Source organism: Pristiophorus japonicus, chromosome 1, assembly GCF_044704955.1.
Source record: "Pristiophorus japonicus isolate sPriJap1 chromosome 1, sPriJap1.hap1, whole genome shotgun sequence".
Classification (NCBI taxonomy): domain Eukaryota; kingdom Metazoa; phylum Chordata; class Chondrichthyes; family Pristiophoridae; genus Pristiophorus; species Pristiophorus japonicus.
The window spans coordinates 351,235,488-351,260,978 of record NC_091977.1 but is presented as its reverse complement, the minus strand read 5'-3'; the positions used below and the strand labels follow the sequence as shown (position 1 = coordinate 351,260,978).

Below are 25,491 nucleotides of genomic sequence, written 5' to 3'. Positions count from 1 at the left end.
GTGCAAATAGATGTTAACAAATATGATGTGATTGGGATTACGGAGACGTGGCTCCAGGATGATCAGGGCTGGGAACTCAACATCCAGGGATATTCAACATTCAGGAAGGATAGAATAAAAGGAAAAGGAGGTGGGGTAGCATTGCTGGTTAAAGAGGAGATTAATGCAATAGTTAGGAAAGACATTAGCTTGGATGATGTGGAATCTATATGGGTAGAGCTGCAGAACACTAAAGGGCAAAAATCGTTAGTGGGAGTTGTGTACAGACCTCCAAACAGTAGTAGTGATGTTGGGGAGGGCATCAAACAGGAAATTAGGAGTGCATGCAATAAAGGTGCAGCAGTTATAATGGGTGACTTTAATATGCACATAGATTGGGCTAGCCAAACTGGAAGCAATACGGTGGAGGAGGATTTCTTGGAATGCATAAGGGATGGTTTTCTAGACCAATATGTCGAGGAACCAACTAGGGGAGAGGCCATCTTAGACTGGGTGTTGTGTAATGAGAGAGGATTAATTAGCAATCTCATTGTGCGAGGCCCCTTGGGGAAGAGTGACCATAATATGGTGGAATTCTGCATTAGGATGGAGAATGAAACAGTTAATTCAGAGACCATGGTCCAGAACTTAAAGAAGGGTAACTTTGAAGGTATGAGGCATGAATTGGCTAAGATAGATTGGCTAATGATACTTAAGGGGTTGACTGTGGATGGGCAATGGCAGACATTTAGAGACCGCATGGATGAATTACAACAATTGTACATCCCTGTCTGGCGTAAAAATAAAAAAGGGAAGGTGGCTCAACCGTGGCTATCTAGGGAAATCAGGGATAGTATTAAAGCCAAGGAAATGGCATACAAATTGGCCAGAAATAGCAGCGAACCTGGGGACTGGGTGAAATTTAGAACTCAGCAGAGGAGGACAAAGGGTTTGATTAGGGCAGGGAAAATGGAGTACGAGAAGAAGCTTGCAGGGAACATTAAGGCGGATTGCAAAAGTTTCTATAGGTATGTAAAGAGAAAAAGGTTAGTAAAGACAAACGTAGGTCCCCTGCAGTCAGAATCAGGGGAAGTCATAACGGGGAACAAAGAAATGGCAGACCAATTGAACAAGTACTTTGGTTCAGTATTCACTAAGGAGGACACAAACAACCTTCCGGATATAAAAGTGGTCAGAGGGTCTATTAAGGAGGAGGAACTGAGGGAAATCTTTATTAGTCGGGAAATTGTGTTGGGGAAATTGATGGGATTGAAGGCCGATAAATCCCCAGGGCCTGATGGACTGCATCCCAGAGTACTTAAGGAGGTGGCCTTGGAAATAGCGGATGCATTGACAGTCATTTTCCAACATTCCATTGACTCTGGATCAGTTCCTATCGAGTGGAGGGTAGCCAATGTAACCCCACTTTTTAAAAAAGGAGGGAGAGAGAAAGCAGGGAATTATAGACCGGTCAGCCTGACCTCAGTAGTGGGTAAAATGATGGAATCAATTATTAAGGATGTCATAGCAGCGCATTTGGAAAATGGTGACATGATAGGTCCAAGTCAGCATGGATTTGTGAAAGGGAGATCATGCTTGACAAATCTTCTGGAATTTTTTGAGGATGTTTCCAATAAAGTGGACAAAGGAGTACCAGTTGATGTGGTATATTTGGACTTTCAGAAGGCTTTCGACAAGGTCCCACACAGGAGATTAATGTGCAAAGTTAAAGCACATGGGATTGGGGGTAGTGTGCTGACGTGGATTGAGAACTGGTTGTCAGACAGGAAGCAAAGAGTAGGAGTAAATGGGTACTTTTCGGAATGGCAGGCAGTGACTAGTGGGGTACCGCAGGGTTCTGTGCTGGGGCCCCAGCTGTTTACATTGTACATTAATGATTTAGACGAGGGGATTAAATGTAGTATCTCCAAATTTGCGGATGACACTAAGTTGGGTGGCAGTGTGAGCTGCGAGGAGGATGCTATGAGGCTACAGAGTGACTTGGATAGGTTAGGTGAGTGGGCAAATGCGTGGCAGATGAAGTATAATGTGGATAAATGTGAGGTTATCCACTTTGGTGGTAAAAACAGAGAGACAGACTATTATCTGAATGGTGACAGATTAGGAAAAGGGAAGGTGCAACGAGACCTGGGTGTCATGGTACATCAGTCATTGAAGGTTGGCATGCAGGTACAGCAGGCGGTTAAGAAAGCAAATTGCATGTTGGCCTTCATAGCGAGGGGATTTGAGTACAGGGGCAGGGAGGTGTTGCTACAGTTGTACAGGGCATTGGTGAGGCCACACCTGGAGTATTGTGTACAGTTTTGGTCTCCTAACTTGAGGAAGGACATTCTTGCTATTGAGGGAGTGCAGCGAAGATTCACCAGACTGATTCCCGGGATGGTGGGACTGACCTATCAAGAAAGACTGGATCAACTGGGCTTCTATTCACTGGAGTTCAGAAGAGTGAGAGGGGACCTCATAGAAACGTTTAAAATTCTGACGGGTTTGGACAGGTTGGATGCAGGAAGAATGTTCCCAATGTTGGGGAAGTCCAGAACCAGGGGTCACAGTCTAAGGATAAGGGGTAAGCCATTTAGGACCGAGATAAGGAGAAACTTCTTCACCCAGAGAGTGGTGAACCTGTGGAATTCTCTACCACAGGAAGTAGTTGAGGCCAATTCACTAAATATATTCAAAAGGGAGTTAGATGAAGTCCTTACTACTCGGGGGATCAAGGGGTATGGCGTGAAAGCAGGAAGTGGGTACTGAAGTTTCATGTTCAGCCATGAACTCATTGAATGGCGGTGCAGGCTAGAAGGGCTGAATGGCCTGCTCCTGCACCTATTTTCTATGTTTCTATGTTTCTATCATCATAGGCAGTCCCTCGAAGCAAGGATGATTTGCTTCCAAGCCAAAAAGGAATGAGTTCACAGGTGTTTCAATGAAGGACCTAATATTCCAGATCCAGAACTACATCTTGGAGGGTGGAAGATGCCTGTGCATGGATTTTTTTTAACGTGTGGTGGCCTTTGCACACCAGCCACCACACAGGCTTGACAGAGCTAGGTCTTGGTCCAGTAGCAAGGATTACCCAAGATGACTGGAGACCAACTCTGCTGCACCGACCTATCGTGCACACATATCGCAGTGTGGGTTGGCCCATACTGCCCCTCGGCCCTCGCTTCTTCTGTGCAGGGCATTGGTAAGACCACACCTGGAGTACTGCGTACAGTTTTGGTCTCCTTATTTAAGGTAGGATATACTTGCACTGGAGGCAGTTCAGAGAAAGTTCGCAAGGTTGATTTCTGAGAGAAGGGGTTTTCATATTAAGAAATGTTGAGCAGGTTGGGCCTATATTCATTGGAGTTTAGAAGAGGAGATCTTATTGAAACATGTAAGATTCTGAGGGGCCTTGACAGGATGGATGCAGAGAGGATGTTTACCCTCATGGAAACCTAGGGGGCATAGTTTCAGAATAAGGGTTGCTCATTTAAAACGGAAATGAGGAGGAATTTCTTCTCTCAGAGGGTTGTGAATCTTTGGAATTCTCTACCTCAGAGAGCTGTGGAGGCTGGGTCATTGAATGTATTTAAGGTGGAGATAGATAGATCTTTGAAAGATTATTGAGTCAAGGGTTATGGGGAGCGTGCGGGGAAATGCAGTTCAGGCCAGGATCAGATCAGCCATGATCTTATTGAATGGCGGAGCAGGCTCGAGGGGCCAAATGGCTTACACCTGCTCCTATTTCTTATGTTCTTATTACACTAAAATATAAATGTTATGGCCTAGAAATGAGAATAGGCTGGAAACCTGCCTGTGCCACCTTGGGCCGAAGTTAATGGCCGTCCTCAATAAGAGCGAAGGCAGCACCGGTATTTTGGTGCTGCTTGCTGATTTACCTTAGCGCAGAACAAAACCTGCAGTGCAACACTGTTTCCGCTGGTAGTCTCAGCAGGAGGCCCAAGGTAATGTGGCCCTGGCGCACCTGAAGCGAGGCAGAGTTCTCTTAAAACTAGCCTGTCATTTTATAAAGCAGTGTCGATCCCTTAAAGTGGAACAGCCTTCTAAAGTGAAAAAAATCAAAATCAGTCTTTAGTCCTTTGAGCTCAACTGTAACCTGAAAATAAATAAGCATTAAAAATAATTCCGAAATGGCAGTCTTCAGTTCTTCAAGCTGAAAATGCCTTCCGCACCTAAAAAAATTGTAAAAATGCTTCAGAACTAACAAAAATAGCTTTACAAGCCAGGGAAGGGGCAGCCAGGGTCTCGTAAGCAGCACACCAGCTTTGTGCAGGGGGTCAACACTGCAAGAGAAGTCCTCTACTCACAGGGGCCAGGGGGCCCTCCAGAATGAAGGATGTGTGACCAGATCACTGAGGTCGTCACTATCAGCAGTGCCGCTCCCAAGACCTGGGTCCAGTGTCCAAAGAAGTTTCATGATCTCAGACCAGTGGTCAAGGTCAGTGAATGCATCTTCAAAAGTCGTCTCCTACCAACTGCAACACAAGCCTTACACACTGATCACTGCACGACCCCGCTCCATCACACACTACCAACAATCTGTACTAAACACTTGGCACACCTTCCATTCCTAGCTTCACCTCACCCCCTTGAAGGAGACGGTGCTGATCATTCTTGGCAGGTTCATGGCTGAGCCATTGTCCAGCGGCAGGGCTGAAAGGATACAAGATACTGATATCCTCATACCTTATCCTCCTTTTCACATCTCATTTCCCCCTCATCCCACAATATCTTCTGATGTACAAGCTGCACATGGTGAAAGCATGCAGCTCTGGCTTTCCCACCCTCCCCCCACCACAACACCACCCTTGTGCCTTCCTCATTTCACACACCTAAGAAATCCAGCCTACCCAGCCAGCGGTTCACCAAGAAGAGGGAGAGGAGAGTGAAGAAGAAGAAGAAACACCGTCACTCGCTTTGACACTCCCAGCCACCAGCTCCTCAAGGTCAATCATCAAGGCCATTTACAGTGTCCCCCACTGAAAGTCAGCAGCCTTCCATCAGCCATGCTGTAGCCACTGGGGTAGCACTGCGTGACATCAGAAGGATAGGCAAAGGCACACACAAGACAGTCACTAATAGAATGCATAAGGGCGATGAGTTGATTTCTTGATGTCATTATGGATTGATAGATGTATAAAGTTGGATTGGAAAGTTTGCTTTGTAGTGGTTTTTATTTCAGCATTGTGGCCAAGAGGACGCTGTGATGGTCAGTAACAGAGGGAAGGTAAGGTGTGGGACTAATGTTGAAAGAGGAATTGGGGGTGTGGCCACTGGGACCGTAGGCAGATGATTCCATCTCAGATATCCGACCAGAAAGGGGCTGTCTAGGTTGTATCCTTCCTTCCGCTTCCTCCTCTTCCTCTTATGCCACTTCCTCTTCTGCCTCTTTCTCTTCCCTCTGCGAGCGAACGCTGGAAATCTGAAATAATAGCAGTAAATGCTGGAAATACTCAGCAGGTCAGGCAGCATCTTGACCTGAGATGTGAACTTTGTTTCTCTCTCCACGGATGAAGACTGACCTACTGAATATTTCCAGCATTTTCTGTCTCCTCAGAGGCCTTCCTTTAGCATCAAGGCTGCCACTTTCCCCCCCAGAAAACCAACATTAACAGCCATGCAAAGGTAAGCAATTTCTAAGCCTATGTCTTTTCTCTCCAAAAAACAAATTGCCCACACTATTCTATAAAAATAGGTCATTCCAATATTCGTGTGGAGATGGTCCTTTCAGTTAGTCTGAATGTTCAACGTCAACTTGAGGGTGGAACCTTAGGTTAGTCTGGATTTTTACTTAAAGTTCATTTTTTTCCAATTGAGAAACTGATGTGAAAGGGAAGGAGCCCTTGGTGAAGGACAACAGTAAATAGTTAGAAAGAATAAACAGAGATAAATCAAGAAGTTGTGATTCAGTAACGCCAAAAGCTGAAGATTGCATCAGGAGTGAATCATTGTTGAGTGAATGAACTATTTAATTTAGAAAACGGAGCGACAAGTTTTACCACTTGCTCCCAGTCATGTGTGCTCTAGTTGTTATCCCCCTTGGTCTACGGCATGACAGGGAGATGGAGCAGAGGGAGCAAAGAACAAGCTGCTTGCAGAGGGAGGAGGAGGGATAGAAGAACTCTCAGCAGGAGGATTTACCCATCTAACGCCTTCTGCAAGCAACTCTCTTACCTCAACCTGAGCCAGGAGCAGTGTGTGAGATGTCTGTGCTGTATGAAAGAGGTGCTCACAGAACTCTGCTACCTCTTACAACCAGACCTGTGGCCTCACTCCAGTGCAAGGACAGCACTGCTAGTAGCTGGGAAGGTGACCGAGACTCTGAATTTCTTCACATCAGGATCCTTGCAGGCTGGAGCAGACGACATCTGTAACATCTTCCAGTTTGCCTTTCACTGCTGCATAAGAGAGGTGACAGGAGAGGGGACTTCATTGTCTTCCCTCTGACCAGAGAGAAGGAGGCGGAGCGTGCACATAGATTTTCCAGGATAGCGGGCTTCCCCATAGTGCAGGTCGTCATCGACTGCACGCATGTGGCTTTGCGGGCATCTCTTCTAAATGCTGAGATATACCGCAGCTGCAAAAGTTACCACTCGCTGATTGTGCAGTTGGCGCTCAGCACATCATAATGTTGAATGCCTGGTATTCTGGCAGCAGTCATGATGCTTTAATTCCTTCAGTCTTTGAGCCACGATGTCAAACCAAAGGGTGGCTACTGGGCAAAAGGACTATCCACTGACCATCTGACTCATGATTCTGCACTACAATTCAACCACACGTGGCCAGCATGCGTACAATGAGAGCCATGCTGCCACACGGAATCTGATAGAGTAGACTACTGACATCATTAAACAACACTTTGACTCATCCGACTGTGGTACTCATGAACACAATACCAATTCCCCAGCAGTACTCACCAGAATAAGTCTTAAGATTTGTCGTGGTCTGCTGCATGTTCTACAACCTCGCCATCATGATGGTACAGCCCTTGCCAACAGGCATTCTGTGACCAGATGAGGAGGAGGAGGAAGAGAATGAAGCAGAAGAGGAGGAAGCAGAAGAGAAGGAAGTGGAAGAGGAGGAGGCAACCCAGACAGCCCAGGTTCTCTGTGATCAACTTATCTGACTGCACTATGAGTGAATGTAACCCCATTCAATATTCGCCCCACACCTTACCTTCCCTCTGTTTCTGACCATCACTGCATCCTCTTGCCTACAATGCTGAAAAAAAAGTCACCACAAAAGAAATATTCCAATCCAACTTTACCCATCAATCTATCCAATATTACATAAAAAAGTCCACTTATCACCCTCGCGCATTCCCTTCGTGCCTGTCTTCCATGTACTTTTGCCTGTCCTAGTGCTCCTACGAAGTGCTACCCCAGTGGCTGCAGCATGGCTACCTCAAGCAGCAACCCAACTCGGGAGCTGCAAAACAACATTACAGGTGGCTCAAGGCGCAGGTCCAACAAAAAACCCGGGACCTAAAGAACAGATGGTGGATAGAGAAAGCACAGGAGATACAACAACTGGCCGACAGCCACAATATGCGAGGATTCTTCACTGCAGTCAAGGCCACCTACGGTCCAAACTTCCAAGGCCCCACCCCACTCCTGACCAAGAACGGGGAAACACTCATCAAGGACACTGAGGCTGTGAGGGCCCGATGGAAGGAGCACTTTGAAGATCTTCTCAATCGAGACTCTGCCTTGACTTGAGTGTTCTCGACTCCATCCCACAGCACGCGACCCGCCACCAACTCAGTGAAACTCCAACGTTGCACGAGGTAGGCAAAGCCGTAAAACAGCTCGAATAACCAGGCTATGGGTGCGGTTGGAATCCCTGCTGAGGCGCTAAAGTATGGCGGAGAGGCACTGTTGGCGCGGATACATGACCTCATCTCCTCATCTGGAGGGAGGAAAGCATGCTGGGAGATCTCAGAGATGTGACCATTTTTTAAAAAGGGGACAAGTCCGACTGCGGCAACTACAGGGGAATCTCCCTGCTATCAGCCACTGGGAAAGTTGTCGCTAGAGTTCTCCTGAACCGTCTTCTCCCTGTGGCCGAGGAGCTCCTCCCGGAATCACAATGCGGATTTCGTCCCTACGGGGCACAACAGACATGGTCTTTGCAGCGTGACAGTTGCAGGAAAAATGCAGGGAGCAACGCCAGCCCTTATACATGGCCTTTTTCGATCTTACATAGACCTTTGACATTGTCAACTGTGAGGGTCTATGGAGAGTCCTCCTCCGTTCGGATGCCCCTAAAAGTTTGTTAACATCCTTCGCCTGCTTCACGATGACATGCAGGCTGTGATCCTTACCAACGGATCTATTACAGACCCAAGCCACGTCTGCACCGGGGTCAAACAGGGCTGCGTCATCGCTCCAACCCTCTTCTCAATCTTCCTCGCCGCCATGCTCCACCTCACAATCAACAAACCCCCCGCTGGAGTGGAACTAAACTACAGAACCAGTGGGAAGCTGTTTAACATACGTCGCCTCCAGGCCAGGTCCAAGATCACCCCAACTTCTGTCGTTGAGCTGCAGTATGCGGACGACGCCTGCGTCTGCACACATTCAGAGGCTGAACTCCAGGATATAGTCAATGTATTCACTGAGGCATATGAAAGCATGGGCCTTACCCTTAACATCCGTAAGACAAAGGTCCTCCACCAGCCTGTCACCGCCGCTCAGCACTGCCCTCCAATCATCAATATCCACGGCGTGGCCCTGGACAACGTGGACCATTTCCCATATCTAGGGAGCCTCTTATCAACAAAGGCAGACATTGATGCGGAGATTCAACATCGCCTCCAGTGCACCAGTGCAGCCTTCGGCTGTCTGAGGAAAAGAGTGTTTGAAGACAAGGCCCTCAAATCTACCACCAAGCTCATGGTCTACAGGGCTGTAGTAACATCCGTCCTCCTGTATGGATCTGAGGCATGGACGATATATAGAAGGCACCTCAAGTCGTTAGAGATATATCACCAACGATGTCTCCACAAGATCCTGCAAGTCCCCTGGGAGGACAGGGGCACCAACATCAGCGTCCTCGACCAGGCTAACATCCCCAGTATTAAAGCACTGACCACACTCGATCAGCTTCGCTGGGCAGACCACATAGTTCGCATGCCAGATACGAGACTCCCTAAGCAAGTGCTTTATGTGGAGCTCCTTCATGGTAAACGAGGCTAAGGAGGACATCTGAAATGTTATAAGGACACCCTCAAAGCCTCCCTGGTAAAGTGCGACATGACACCTGGGAGACCCTGGCCGCAGACCGCCCGAAGTGGAGAAAGTACATCTGGGATCGCGTCGAGCTCTTCGAGTCTCAACACAAAGAGCATGAAGAGGCCAAGCACAGGCAGCGGAAGGAGCGCACGGCAAACCAGCCCCACCGACCCCTTCCCTCGGCGAATGTCTGTCCCACCTGTAACAGGGTCTGTGGCTCTTGTATCGAACTGTTCAGCCATCAAAGAACTCACTTTGGGAGTGGAAGTAAGTCTTCCTCGATTTCGAGGGACTGCCTATGATGATGATGATGTTGACTTTCAATGGAGGAGACTGCAGATGACCTTGCATGATGCCTTCGAGCCGCTCTGGGCCTAGAAGGCGTGGCAGAGTGGCAGTGGTGGGAGGACGAATGCTGTCATCGTGAGAGAGAACAGCAGGTTCGCCCTCCATGGAGCCACTGCCACTCCCCCGGGGCAGTGTCTCAGCATCCCATGCCATCTGTTGGAGAACAGACAGCTGGACTGCTGTGACATCCTGCAAGCCCCTTTCCACACTGCTAAACCAGCTATGATAGCAGCAATCTGAGCTTGCACGACTTCAGGCTTAGCTTCACTGCAGCAATTAGACATTGGATGACTTGTGCTTGTGCTGCAATGGAGGCTCAGACAACTCCCATCTGACACTGCATGATGGTTGGGTCCACACGTGTACTAATGGATCTGCCCACCCCTTCCATACTGCAAACGATGGGCTCCAAGCTGTGTGCAAAGCCCTGTGCAAGGTTGGCTGTACTCTTCCCTACTTCTTGACATTGCACTGAGACTTTCTGGCAGGCCTGTCAATGCACCAAGTACATACCCCTCAGCGTTCCTCTGTAGACCGCCCCATCAAAGTCCTCATGTGAGTCCTCTGCAGCAGAATTCATGTGCGACCTTGCCCTCTGGTGAGCTGGCACCTGCGCTTCCCTTTTCCCCTGCCCTTGCTGCAATGCACTCGTGCCCAGTGACTCATCATGTGTAGATCCTGTACAGTGCCAGTATCCAAGCTGGCAGCTGTGAGTGTCAGATCGCGTGATGGTGTTTCTTCTTCTTCATCTCTCTCCTCTCTCTTCTTCTACAACCACTGACTGGGCAGGTTGGATTTCTTGGGTCTCTGAAATGAGAATGGCACAAGGGTAGAGTTGTGGTGAAGGGGAGGCGGGGAGGGGGAAGCAAGAGGTGCATGCTTACATCATGTGCAGATTGTAAATTAGAAGAGATTGTGGGATGAGGAGGAAGTGGGAGGTGAGAAAGAGGACAGATTGCTGGAATACTATGACAGCCAGCCATGATGGCAGCAAGCTGAGCTTGCACGACTTCAGTCCTGGCTTGCACTCAGATGTTCGGTGGGCTGCAATGGAAGCTGAGACAGCAGCCATCAGATGCTGCATGATGGTTAGGTCCACACTTGTGCTCATGGATTTTCCCACCCCTTCCATGCTGCAAAAGATGGGAATCAAGCTCTGGGCAAAGCCCTGTGCAAGTTTGGACTCTTGCACTCCTTCAGCCCCGCCTCTGGCCATGGGTTCAGCCATACCCCTCTCAAGAATGGACATCACCGTCTGCTCCAAGGGGTTGAGGTGATGAGACGAGCCTGCTCCCCACCGGTTAGCTCCTGCTGCTGCCAGTTATGCGCCACCTTTTCCTGCAAGAGAAAGGGAAGTGCATCAATGAGTGTGGTGCAATGTTTTTGGGTGATGTGCCTGTCATGGTTGAATAGCTGACAATGTGTGCAAGCTGTGAGAGGTGGGTGTGAGGCTTGAATCAGTGTTTGGTAGAGATTGTTGGTAGGTGAGTGATGGGGGTGTGATGCATTGAGCAGTGTGTGAGGCTAGTGCTAGATGGTGGGATATAGCATTTGAAGATGCATTCACTGACCTTAACCACTCGTGTGAGGTCATTAAACTTCCTGCACTGCGTCCATGTCCTCGGGGTAAGACTGTTGGCATTCACCACATTAGCTATCTGCTCCCATTGCACTTTTGTCTGTTGCCTGGAGGGCCTCCTGACCTCCTGTGGAAAGCGGACCTCTCTCCTCGAATTGACTTCCTGTACCAAGGCCTCCAGTACCTTTGGAAAACCTTAGTGCATATTCTCTCCCCTGTTCAGTCATCATGAATTGATTGCAGTGTCTTCCGTAGCCAGTTAAATAATGATCTGAAGGCAGAATACACCTCTCCTTTAAGAGGTGCAGACTGCCTTTAAGAAGTGCAGGCTAGCTTTAATTGGTGCTAGCTTCGAATTTAGGTCCCCTGCTGAGCTTTCAGCCACTCAGCAGCAGTAGGCTGAACGCCACTATCGTGCAAATGAGAAGGCAGCACGAAGTCCTCCGAACGGGTGAGGGTTGCTAGCGCATCGTGATCTCTGCGACCGCTATCGGGGATAAACCAACATCTAGGTCAACATCTTTATAACTTGAGAGGAACAAGACAGGATGGTTTGAAGGACCGGTATCTCTAGTAGTGTTGGCTAAACGAAAAAGACAAGAAAGGTTGTGATGGAAAGAGAGGCATAAAACTGCCTCCTTGGATAATTTATTATTCATTCTCGGGACGTGGGTATCGCTGCCAAGGCTGGTATTTATTGCATGTTCCCAGTTGCCCTCGAGAAGGTGATGGTGAGCCCTTTTCTTGAACCACTGCAGTCCGTGTGGTGAAGTTGCCCTCACTATGCTGTTAGGTAGGGAGTTCCAGGATTTTGGCCTAGCAATGCTAAAGGAACATGTAATATGTGTTCAAGTCAGGATGGTATGTGACTTGGAGGTGATGGTATTCCCATGTGTCTATTGCCCTTGTCCTTCTGGGTTGTTGGGTTTGGGACATGCTGTTGAAGAAGCTTTGGTGAGTTGCCTCAGTGCACCTTGGGGACAGCTTTAGAGGAAATGTTGGAGTTGCATGCAAGATCAGAACAGATATTGAGACTAAGGATGTCTATAGATAAAGGACTAAGGGCAAGAGAAAGCATTAACTCCTGGCAGCAGTTATGATTGAAAAGCACCTCCTGTATTACACTGGGTAAATGAGGATAGTAGGTAAACAACAAGAACAACAACTTGCATTTATATAGTGCTTTTAACATAGTAAAACGTCCCAATGTGCTTCACAGGAGCATTATAAAACAAAAGGTGACACCGAGCCACATAAGGAGAAATTAGGGCAGATGACCAAAAGCTTGTGAAGTGAAGAAAAGGGGACAAGCTGTTGATCTTCAGGACTCTAGAACAGTGCACTAGACTGTATGGGATTGCACAAATTAAGTACCCACTGTACACTTGGGTGCTACATGCAGAATGCTCAAGAAGCAAATGGAAAAGCCAACAGAAATCCAATAGAAAATAAGTGGTACAATATTAGATTTCACCAGAGCGCACATACCGTAAGTGTTATTGCAGGTTCACCTTTCTGACCATTTCTGCCATTTATTCCCGGACGACCCTACAAAGAACACATCAAATATTTATTTATTTATATATTTAAATAATTCAATTCTGGTCTCCTGTTTTTGCAGTACAGGTATATATAAACTTACAGGTCTACCAGGAAGGCCAAATTCTCCTCTTGGTCCAGGATAACCCATTGGTCCCTAAAAACAAACTTGTAGTTATTATGATATATTTAAAAAATCTTATTATTTCAGCGGCAACAAAAACAGTTTTATTTTATAAAGATATGTACGCCAGTACTGCTCTGAAACATCCATGCAGAGGTCCAAAACTTTCACCTTCCCTTTCTCTGGCCCCATGTTTGGGAGATACCGAGGAGAATTCCCTGTTTTTCCAAAAACTCCCATGGGATCTTTTACATTTACGCAAACAGGCAGACTAAAGATTCAGTCCTTCGTTTAATGTCTCATCCCAAAGATGGTATCTTTGGCACTGCAGTACTTTCTCAAAACTGCACTGAAGTATCACTGAAGTATCAGTGCAGTAAATTATGTGCAGGAACGGTGCTTAAATCCACTGATCCAAGCTCACTGCTGTTGCTTAGTAAACTGGACAGAAATCTACTTCTGTCTCAGACTAGCTGTTTCAAACTATAGCATCACCTTAATTTCAGCTCAACTCAACCTAAGCCCTGCAATCAATCCATTTTTAGCCATTCACTTGGGTGCCATTTAACCTGTACTTGCTTCAACCACTGGAAGTTTTATTCGGAATCATTTGAAGTTATATTCTTGAGATGTGGGCATTGCTGGCAAGGCTGGCATTTATTGGTAGGCCTTCTTCGTGAACTGCTGCAGTCTGTGTGGTGAAGCTGCTCCCATTCTGTGCAGCAGTTTGCTAGGCCATTCCAGTGCTCAGTTAAGAGTCAACCACGTTGCTTTGGAACTGGGGTCACATATAGGCCAGACCGGGTAAGGATCTTCCCTAAAGGACATCAGTGAGCCAGACTTTTCACTATCCCACAGCTTTATGGTCACTTTTATAGCTTTACTTATTTCCAGATTTTTAAAACGGAATTCAAATTCTCAAACTCGCATTTTCTGGATTAATAGTCAATAACAACCACTACACTACCAGACCCTTACTTGCTATACATGGGGCTGTCAGCTGTCCACTTTTACACAGGATGATTATACATTTTGAGTGGACAGTTCAGCTATTGAAAAGGTGCTTTTTAAAATAATCTATTTCCACTTAATTCTGAGTTCTAGGATTTGAAGACACTGGTCATCAGAATCTTCAATTAATTTTGTTTAGCAATGGAGCAACTATCAGAACTAAATTACAATCATACCCAATCTCGTATTTAGTACTGGAATGCACCAAGCCTACTCACAAGGGTGGCTGGTAGCTGAACATATGAGTTAAATTAACTTCTGGCAGCTCTTACATGGCTTGCCTCTGGAAGTTGGCAGGATTAATCTAACCGAGGCCTGCGAAGCATTTATTGAATTGCACAATCTTCTCTGTTGAACATCTGGAATGGGGAGTTGTTCTTTTTAATCGAGTATTTGGCATCAGTTGTTATTCATTGTAACAAGCCAAACCAACTGTGAAATATTGTGCTTCTGCCCCGAAAACAAATACAATGCCAGTCCAAAATACAACAGGAAACAAATTTTGATGATAGCAGTAAGATTATGAGGTAATGGAAAGTAAAGGAAAAAAAGTCATAGATTCATATATGCAGCACAGAAGGAGGCCATTCGGCCCATCATGCCTGTGCTGGATCTGAAAGAGCTATCCAATTATTCCCCATGCTCTTGCTCTTTCCTCATAGCCCTGCAAATGTTTCCTTTTTAAGTATATATCCAATTAAAGTTATTATTGAATCTGCTTCCACCACCCTTGTAGGCACTGCATCCAGATCATAACAACTCGCTGTGTAAAAACATTTCTCCTCATCTCCCCTCTGGTTCTTTCGCCAATTATCTTAAATCTGTGCCCTCTGGTTACCGACCCTCCTGCCAGTGGAAATGTTTTTCCTTATTTACCCGATCAAATCCCCTCATAATTTTGAACACCCTCTATTAAATCTCCCCTTAACCTTCTAAAATCTAAGGAGAACAATCCCAGCTTCTCTAGCCTCTCCATATAACTGAAGTCCCATCGGTACCATTCTGGTAAATCTCCTCTGCACCCTCTCCAACTCTCATAACTGATCTGAAGCCCCAGTAAGGAGAAGTACTTTCACACTGCAGTGAAATATATTGATGCATGCAGAAAAACAAAGCTTAAAGCATAAAACACTTCCTACCAGAGGTCCAGAAGGCCCCTGCGGGCCTGGTTGACCCTGAAAGAAAAATAAGTTATAGTTACTTGTTCAATAATTAAATAACAAGGTATCTTGGATATAGGTTTACTAATTGTACAATTAAAAATCTCTTCCACCTGCTCCCCTCTACCTACCTTTTGACCTTTTGACCCAATGTTCATCAAAGATCCATCTGCGGCAATAATAGCTCCAGACTCGCCCTTCTCACCCTGTAGAGAGAAGAAAAGAAAATATGGTGCTCAGTTTAGCAACTGAATGCAACAGTGGTGACTGTGTCTAATATGTGGAGCCCAGCTTCCCATCCACACTGCTGACAGGAAGGAGAGATAAAGGGGGCAGCTAGAACAGGAGATAATGTGAAGGAGGTCGACACAAAAGGAGACCACAAAACAGATCTCTGTTACGTATTCTGATCCATTGTATATATTTAGATTCATAATATATCCAGGTCCACTGTATACATTCAGGTCTAAATTATATATTCAGATCCATGGCATATATTCAGATTTATGGTGTATATTCAAATTCATGGTATACAGTAGGATCCATAGGGTATAATCAGATCCATGGTATATATTCAGATTATTGGCATACATTCAGGCCTACAGGCCTACATTATTGGCATACATTCAAGTTCACTATATATTCAGATCCAGGTACATGGTATATATTCGATTCATGGTATATCCATTTCACTGTAGATTCAGATCCATGGTATATATTCAGAACCACAGCATATTCATACCCACAGTATATTCAGATCCACACCATAAATGTTCAGATCCTCCATATATATTTAGATCTATGATTTATATTCAGATGCACTGTGTACATTCAGTTCCACTGTATATATTCTGATCCACAGTATAGATTTAGATCCATGGTGTATATTCAGATCCACGGTGCACATTCAGATCCACAGCTTGTCTAATGATTTTTTTCTTTAATTATTCAATTTTCCGAAATATTTTAAATGAATAATTTCTGTTTAGACCAACATGCAGACCCAGTTCACTTGGGATTTTACTGAGGAATATCACATGGTGTGGTTTACCTGTTGGTTATATATGAAGCACTAAGGACTGCAAATTCGGTTCCAGCCATTTTGCTGCATTATTCCTGGCGGGGCGGTAAGTATAGCGCCCTCTAAATGTTTGCGCCTCCTACCAGGAAATTTGCAGCAAGAAGGAAAGTAGGCGCTAAATCAGGCGTTCCACACCTCGGGCACTCGAACCGAAAACCTCAGCGCTAAAACGCAAAGTGAAATGTGCATGCTCCGAGGCCCGCGATAGATCCCAGGCCCAGCTGAATCTTAAAGGTACGGCACTTTAAGTTTGCGCATGTGCAGTTCCAACTGTGCACTTTGAGCAGAGCGGAAAAATGGAGGAGCAGGAAGGTCACCATCCTGCACACCGCTTCTCAGCCACGGCCACTGAGGCATTGATAGAGGCTGTTGAAAGGAGGTGGCATGTGTTGCAGCTTCCTGGAGGAAGGAGGTCCGTCCCACGAGTTTATCGCAAGGCTTTGGAGGAGGTGGCCCAGGATGTCACTGCTAGAGACATGGTGCCGCGAACTGCGATGCAATGTCGCAAGAAGTTTAACGACCATATGAGGGTCATCAGGGTGAATATCCTTTATATTAATGCACCAATGTCATGATTTCAAACTCACTGTCTCACACAATGTAAAGTCTTTGCAGTACCTGCCCCTTCTCCATGGTGTTGGTTGGTGATGCCACCTGACAAGTAGAGGCTCAGTTCACCAGCCATGGCCTGCTCATGCAAGTGTCACGCACCTCCTTGTTCCCTACTCAGTCTCACGCCTCCTCCCACTAACCTTTCACTCTTGATACGCGTTTGCAAAATGTCACCCTGATCCGCAATCCTACGTGGCTCTCACCTCATCCCACCCTTCCCACGTGTTCTGTGCGCAGCCACGCAGATTATAATGGACATCTTCACACTTCCGGATAGTTGGAGCTACTCTACTATGGAAGGCACATGTGCCACACGATGAACTGCACACTCACTCACACCGTCTTCTTTTTCTTATTGTAGGCAAAATTGGCTCAATCATCGGGAGCAGTAGCACACTGCAGATGGGGAGCCTGATCTACTGAATCTCATTCAGGTTGAGGAGCGAGTGTCCGCCCTCCTGGGCACACCTGTTGGGGTGGTAGCAGGTGGCAAGGCAAAGCTCCCTATAGAGAGTGACGGTATGTGAATGCCATTTGCGACTTATGTGAGTTCCGCGACCCCTGATATCAATTGGCCTACCCCCTTTACATATAAATGTCCAATGCCACCTTCCTCTTATTTCCCTGCTCCTTTCCCTGCTGCTAACCACACATCTGTTGCTTTGTGCTTGCAGATGATCAGCCAGAAGTGCGGTAGCCTGCCCGTGATCCATCAACATTAGCCGACGGGGGAGATGACGAGGGAGGGGATGACAGTTTGGTCACTGAGTGGGACACTCCATCTGTCTGACCGAGTGGGAACACCACATCAATGGAGGAACCTGAATTTGTGGGGTTTGAATAGTCTGAGGCTCCTGGCCCCAGTGGCCTAAAGCAACGCACAGTGCGAGGGGAAGCTCGGAGGCCAGCTCCCCGGAGGGTGAGTCGGCCCTGGAGTCCTGCTGAGAGACAGGCAGATATGGACCTAGACTTGGAGGCTATGTCCTGGGAGGCCACGCAAATGCACCGCGAGCTCATGAGTGCATTGGAGAAGGTCACGCAGAGCATGGACACAGTTGCTCTGAGTTTGGGGGAGGCTGCCTTAAGCATTGCCCGTGTCTCTCAGGAGTCCAACGAGCTCATCCTTGCCCGCTTACAGAGGGAGATGGGTCCAACGAGCGAAAGTGGAGTCCCAGAGGGGATGGCGCATTCCATGGTTGACGTGGCAGCAGCTATCACATCACAGGCCCAAGCCACGCAAGGACTTTGTGATGTGATGCTATCAGTGATTGCTGGCATGAACCCGCAGACTGTTGCATTTAAGGCTCAGTGTGCTCCATGTCAGTCTCAGTATATTGCCATGCAATCACTGACTGCTGCCATCCTCTCTCTGTTCCCCATAATCCAATGGGGAACTGATGGGGCTGAAGCATGCCAGCAATGTGTGCTCACACATCTTGCTCCGGATGCTGATGCTCCGCCCCGGGTGAGTGGCAGTGGGCTGCTGGAAATGGAAGGTACTGTCCTTCCTCAAGATTACAACATTCTGGCTACCAACAATGCCACTCCGCCTTTGCAGCTTCTGCGGTCTACACCCAAGCTAACCAAGACTGCTGAGGTGGAGTCCGCAGCCAGGCCTTCCAGGCCCAGAGCTGGTCCAGGATGTCCTGCTAGGCCATCTATACTGTCTGTCCCACACACACAGCAGCCCTCAAGCAGCCTTGTTGTAGGCACTGAGGCAACATTGAGGAGGAATACCAAGGCGTGGGAGGGGGGTAAAGGTAAGGGGTGGCAAATGTCAGCGGAAGTTGAGTGAGAACTTTGCCCACCATGGACAGATGATCTCATCGTGTAAATAATGGCTCTAAATATGTCGTTGCATTGTTTGACACAATCTATTGTTGTGAGTGTGTGTGCCTAATGGATGCTGCTGTGGGATGACTAATGGAAGGGGCCTTTGTCTATACATTATTTAAGCTCATTGGGCTGGAAATTCGGTGGGATACCGCCCCTCGCTAGGATCGGAACAGGAGGGCTAAAGGATTTGCAGCCAGGCGGTAAGCCATTGCAGATGCATTACCACCCATCCGGGGTGCTAACAGAGGCGCTACACAACCGAATTTCCAGCCCTAACTGTCTTGGCTCTAAGTAGAATCCACAGTGAGTGAACTGCAATGCACAAACCTTGAGAGTCAGTAGTTCAGAGTGAATGTATAATGATTAAGGCAACATACTGTGATTGTGCGAACACTCCTACTGCAGAATTTCACTAAGTGGGAATGTGGATTGGAGTGTGGGATGTGGAGATTGTTTAGTGTTAATGACCAGATAATCAGGAGTGGTGCGAAGCAGATCCTGACCTCCATTTCTGACGTTCCAATCATGCTCTTGTAAGATGCTGTGCCATGGGCAGAGACTCTGATAAATTGGCTTGGAAATCCAAGGCTAGAGCTTGACAGATCATCCGCAAATCGGGAACGAGGACATTTGCTTGGGCAAGATTGCGGGATTTACATATATCTTGCCCAACAAATGTCCTCAAAATTCTTGCGCCTGAAAAAGCAGGCGCAAAGCCTACTTTTACAGGCGCGTATTTAAAAACACACATAAGCATAATTAAATTAAATTAAATAAACACATTTTATTGTTAAAAACTCTGCCCACTAAGGTAAGTTTATTTTTAACCCGAATTACAAAACTTAAAAAGAAATCGGAAAAATATTGTTTTTTTCTAAGGCATTTATTAACTTTAATTTCAATTAATTTTAACTATGTGAGGTCTGTTTTTTATTTTTTATTAGTGTGTGTTTGTTTTTTTCCCCCATTAACAGCACTGAGAACTGGTAGATACGGAGGTCTCAGTGCTATTAATCGGAAAGCTGTGGAATACGTGCCTGATTGGCTGAGCAGTCACACATGACTGCATCTTCTGCGTGGGAACCCTCCGGACGGGAGCGCGCTTCACAGCGTGGGAAGAGAAGGCCCGCCCAACGGAATCCAGGGTGCCTCCGAGACCACCAGGTAGATTTGTAAAAATTTTCCGGTCGGAGGCAATTGCCCGTGGGAAGCCTCCGATCGGAATTTCAGGGCCATTATCATCATGTGACAACTTGATAGTCTTGGATTTCGTTGGCACTCAAATTAATCTAGTGGCATTTTAATAGATTTTTTTAAATTGAAGACTGAATGAAAAGGTGGTGGTGGGCCTTCTTCTTAAACCGCTGCAGTCCGTGGAGTGAAGGTGCTCCCACAGTACTGTTAACCTGCTTAGATTGACTCACGAACAAAAGAAATGTATTAAAGCCAAAAAATCATAGTTTGTGATTAGTGAGCGAATGCTTCGCATTTTCATTCGGCAGTTCTCTGTCTGCTATTTACAATAGATAGGTTAATTGGACAGAGGAATGTTGAACGGAGGTGTTAAGTGTTCACTCACCAATACCACAAACTGGAATTTCTAGGCTCGAATTTTCTAACAAAACAATCTAACCTTTAATACTGACAATTTAAACAAACCAAATATGAACGTCAAGCCTCCGAATTACTTGGCGCAACCACCATAATCTGAGAGTGCGGGGGTGAGGTGGAACTTGGGGTGTGACCACACCCATTTTGTGTCCATCAGAAGTTATGATTGTCGTGGAGGTGGTTGCAAAATACAACCCGCTCTCTCCCCCACCCCACCCTGAACATATGGGCACATTAATGAAGGAAATAAATCCTACAAAATAGTTTCTGTCATTTGGGCCCAAGCAAAGATATATGTACAACCATGGTCTACATCATTGCGAAGGCCTTGGAGGTTGGAGGGATGGGAATTTAAATTTTAAAGAGACTGACTTGGCACAGTGATTGACTGCAGTACGAAAGCTAGCTGACTTAAAAACGGGACATCTTTGGGCCTATTGGGCTAAACACATTTCAGGCGGGTGTTCTGGACAACTATAGGGCATTTTAATCATATGGCATGCGGTGTGCTTCCGACACGGACTGAACACGTGTACACCACACACCATTTTGGACCCTTTAGCGCCCATTTCTGATGCGAGAGACAGGCACTGCGCAATCAAATTCCTAGACCTCTTTTTTCTCCTTCTGGAGAACTAACTATCCCAGCAGGTCAATCTCAGATATCAATGAGATGAAATGGTAAGATATAACAAAGTGCTGGTGTTCCTACACAATGCGCCAGCACGAGTTTCTGTCATTCCTCATCCTACGTCATGTTCCCTGTCTCAGTCAAGCATGGTAAAAAGTGGAAATCAGGCATTTTACCTACAGGAAGGGAGAGGACACGTGAACACAAACTACCCTGAACTCCGACTGCACTTTGATTGCCCAATTTGAGATGTTCACAAACGCAGAAACAAAGCGTGTTTAAAAAATATATAGTTTTTCAAACGATCTTATGGCGCCATTCAATATTTTACACGTGGAATAGTTCCGAAAATAAGCAATATAAACAGCTACGGCTACACATGTAATCAAATACAAAGGCTAAGAAAGCACGATATCATCAAATCATTAAATACATTCAAGCAAGTGGCCCTTGATTTATCCTGAAACGCTCAACATTTATTATGATGGGTGATTTTTCAAGAACAAATAGCATTTGAGTTAACATACCTTTATTCCTGGAAAACCAGGTTTACCGAGGTCACCTTTAGGTCCTCTAGGGCCCTGAAGAAGTAGGATAAAACCAAGTTGTTACAAAACTTCACAGACAACGAGAATATAATCTGTGAAAGGTACTTCTAATTGCATTGTTAATCAATAAGCATTTTTTCAATGGGAAAGTACTTATTTCAATGGGGAATCTGAGCTATCAAAGATGTATCATATAAATTAGTGTTAGCCTTGGCTCAGTGGTACTCCTTCTGCCTCTGAGTCAGAAGCTTGTGGGTTCAAGTCCCTCAGAGATTTGAGCACATAATGTAGTGCAGTACTGAGGGAGAGCTGCCTTATCAAACGTGCCATCTTTTGGGTGAGACTTTGAACCGAGGCTCCCGCTTGTGCTCTCAGGTGGACATAAAAGATCCCATGGCACTATTTTAAGAAGAGCTTAGGGGTGGGATTTTTGGTTTTCGGCAAAAACAGTAGTTTTACGCCAAACTTACTATTTTCGCTGCGCTACCGTTTTTAGGCTGAACTTTTGGCCTTTACATCTTGGTAAAGGAGGCATTGCACGACGATTCGCGGCACAAACCGCGAGTTTCGGCAACTTTAGTCCAGGGCCGGGAGAGCTGTGAGAGAGGCCTTGGGAGGGGGGAAAAGAACAAACAAAAAAATTCCAAAAAACATTCCAAAAACATTTACACGACCATTATGTATCGAATCGCTGAAAAAAAAATTAAAACTCTAACTTACCGTTTTTGCAGGTTTTCATACTTACCGCTGCTGGCAGGGCTGCACTGACAGGTTTGACCTGTTGGTATTCTGGGCGCAGAGTACGGGTCGGGAGAGAGCTGAAAGTACGACGGTAAATGCAATCCGCAACGTTGCACGTTGTTGCATGTCAGCGCACCTCTCCCCGGCGGTACTTAAAAGCGCTGCCGCAAAGAGGTGTCCGAGGATCCCGCCGACCGGGTTTTCGCCGCGGAGGGTCAAATCCAGCCTCTAGGAATTCTTCCCAGTGTCCAAGCCAATAGTTATCCCTCAACTAATAGCACAAACAGATTATCTGCTCACTATCTCAGTGCTGTGTGCAAATTGGTTGCCATGATTCCTATATTATAAAAGTGGCTACACTTCAAAAGTACATAATTGGCTGAAAAGTGCTATATAAATACAAGTTCTTTCTTTAATTATTCTTAATTATTCTTACTGTATTTGAAAATCTAACAATAGGTTGCATCTATTCAACAACTTTAATGTACAGCCCAAGGGCACTGAGCAGTCATTTAAGAGCAACTTGTAGGACCTATCATGCAGAAAACATCTCAAAGCTCTCGCAGAGCAGGGAAAGAGAAAAAGCAATGAAAGGGATAAGGGAATAGACAACAAGTCATGGTGTGAGAGGTAGGAGAACTAGTGACCAGAAAGATGGTATTTAAAGGAGGGGAGAGGTGGAGATTTAGTGGGGACTGGAAAGTTGTAGAGACAGGATGCAGTGAGGGTGAAGATTTGAAGATGAGGGTGAAGATTTTTATTCAATGTGTTGGGACACAGTGAGCCAATATAGGTCCGAGATAATGGGAGTGATGGACTTTAGTGTGGGGCAGGATATGAGAAGCTGGATTTTGAACTAGTCAGAATTTATGGAGGACAAGAGGCCGGCAAAGAGGATACTGGAGGAATTGAGCCAGTAGGTTTAAAACATGTGGATAGGGGTTTTGGTAGCAGTGAGGCTTAGGTAGATGATGTTGGAGTTGGAAGTGGTAGGATATGGGGTTTGAAGTGCACGACTGGGTTTTACTGAATATCAAAGTTTTCCATGATCTGCTGCAACTTGATCAAGCTGCCAGTAGGGGAGCAGAATGAGTGGTGGGGAGCCAAATCGATGACTTCAATCTTCCTAATATTCTGTAGAAGACGAATTAGGAGGAGGTGACTGAAGGCAGAGTCAAAGAGATTAGCTTTTCAGAGGTTTTTGAAGGAGGAGAGAGGTAGCAAGGGGTTGGGATTTCGGGAGAGTGGTACAATGTGTGGGCTGGAAGGAAAGGGGAACACAAAGGAGCCCGAAGTCTGTAGAATGTATACTGGCACAGGCTGACTGTTATTTGACTAGCTCATTCCCTCTGTCTCTTGTGCATCCTGTCCACTTTTGCTCCTCCATTGGTGACCATGCCTTCAGTTGCCTAGGGCCCAGCTATGGAATTCCTTCCCTGGACCCCCTCCTCCTTTCCATCTTGCCGTCCTCTATTACGACCTTCTTTAAAACTCACCCCTCCACACCTTCCTAATATCTCTTTCTTTTGGCACAGTGTCTCATATGCTTCTGTGAAGTACCTTGGGATGTTTTCTACATTAAAGATGGTATATAAATGTAGGTTGCTATTATTGACATCATAATTTGCCAATATCATAGTGAATTGTTCATTATTGTCTGTGTGTAGGGCTGTAAAATAAACCAGGCTTACTACAAGACAGTCCTTTAGGGAAAGATATCAAAGTGAAGTGCTGCCATCGGGCTGGATAGTCAGCACTTGGTGATATCCGTGAACAGTAATCTGTGAATTTGGATCTAGTCTCCAGTCAGTGTTGTTATAACAAGAACTGTAAATTACAAGACCATTTGTGTCAACCTTGCCTCCTGCCTCTGAGTTAGAAGGTTGTGGGTTCAAGTCCCACTCCAGAGCCTTGATCACATAATCTAGGTTGATAATCCAGTGCAGTATTGAGGGAGTGCTGCAATGTCGGAGTTGACATCTTTCAATGGGATGTTAAACCGAGGCCCCGTCTGCCCTCTCAGGTGGTCATAAAAGACCCCTCGGCACTATTCGAAGAAGAGTAAGGGAGTTCTCCCCACGTCCTGGCCAACAGTTATCCATCAACCAACATCTAAAACAGATGATTTGGTCATTTACTTCATTGCCGTTTGTGAGACCTTGCTCAGCGCAAATTGGCTGCCAGATTTCCTACAATACAACAGTGACTACATTTCCAAAAGCACTTCATTGGCTGTCATGCGATTTGGGTCTTGAAAGGCACTATATACATGCAAGTTTTTTTTCATTTCAGCTGTGAAAGTGCAAAATGTTATCTGACATTCCAAACTACAGTTTGTTGCCATGACAAAGACAAAATAAAGAAGCAATGAATCAACTTGGTAATTTCCTCAGTGCTAAAGACAGTTAAGATTCAAATAAAATTAAAAGCAGTCTTACAGGAAATCCAGCTTGACCAGGCACACCTTCTGATCCCTGCTACAAGAGGAAATAAAAAAACATGCATAACAGCTAAAGAACTAGCAGCAAATTCAAACATTTCATTTCAAGAATTAAAAGGGCTGGGCCTGTGTGTTTCAAATAACAGCCTTAGCGTGCGATGCCCATGCACTCCGCAGACAGGTGTTGTCGTTTTTGCATGCCACGGTTAGTACCGCTGTAAGGCCTCCAGCTTCTAACATTTCCCAGTTGGATGCCATCCCATTTTCCGTTGACTTTACTGGCACCTTGCAACATAATTTGCTGATGAAGAGGTCATGCCATCTTAGATTTAGTAATGAGTAATGAGTCAGATTTAGTTAACAGCCTTACTCTGCGTGAACATTTATCCAATATCGATCAGTACATGATCGATTTCAACGTAGCGTTTGAAAGGGAGAAATGCGAAACAGCTAAGATTCTAGTTTTAGGTAAGGCCGACTTAAAACAGGATGAGGCAGACTGTCCACAGTAAACTGGGCAAATCTGTTAATGGGTAAAATAATAGAAGATCAGTGGGAGATGTTTAAAAAATAATTCAAGGTGATACAGCACCAGTTTGTACCCCTGAGGGGCAAGAGTGCTATTTGCCAAAAAAACATGCCTAAAGAGGAAAGGGACATCATAAAACTAAACGAAAGGGCATATACTCAAGTGCAAAACAAAGCACAGATCTTGGCGAATGGGAAAGTTACAAAGAACAGCAAAGGGTCACAAAACAGATAGTAAGAGCTACAAAAAGGAAGTATGAAAAGAAACTTGCAAGGAATAGAAAAAGAAATGGCGGACATGTTGAAAAATTACTTTGCGTCAGTATTTACAGTAGAGGAAGGGAATAAAATGCCGGAAATCCCAAAGAAACTAATATTGAATCAGGGGCAGGGACTCAATAAAATTAAGATAAGTAAAATAACAGTAATGAAGAAAATAATGGCACTAAAGAGTGCCAATTCCCCA

General features: G+C 45.8%; 1 protein-coding gene across 4 annotated transcripts in view; it reads right to left on the bottom strand.

The window, feature by feature from the left end:
* Positions 1 to 25,491, bottom strand: part of LOC139273519 (collagen alpha-1(XV) chain-like) — a 539,503-nt gene that overhangs the window by 95,571 nt on the left and 418,441 nt on the right. For 2 of the 4 annotated variants that reach the window (XM_070890449.1, XM_070890476.1), the window contains exons 24-29: positions 24,496 to 24,534; positions 21,296 to 21,349; positions 15,129 to 15,203; positions 14,977 to 15,012; positions 12,806 to 12,859; positions 12,652 to 12,711 (exon numbers count right to left, since the gene is read on the bottom strand). In XM_070890449.1, the coding sequence (XP_070746550.1) occupies positions 12,652 to 12,711; positions 12,806 to 12,859; positions 14,977 to 15,012; positions 15,129 to 15,203; positions 21,296 to 21,349; positions 24,496 to 24,534 (318 nt within the window). The remainder of the gene's footprint in view (positions 1 to 12,651; positions 12,712 to 12,805; positions 12,860 to 14,976; positions 15,013 to 15,128; positions 15,204 to 21,295; positions 21,350 to 24,495; positions 24,535 to 25,491) is intronic. The other 2 variants (XM_070890459.1, XM_070890468.1) reach the window with 2 other exon arrangements.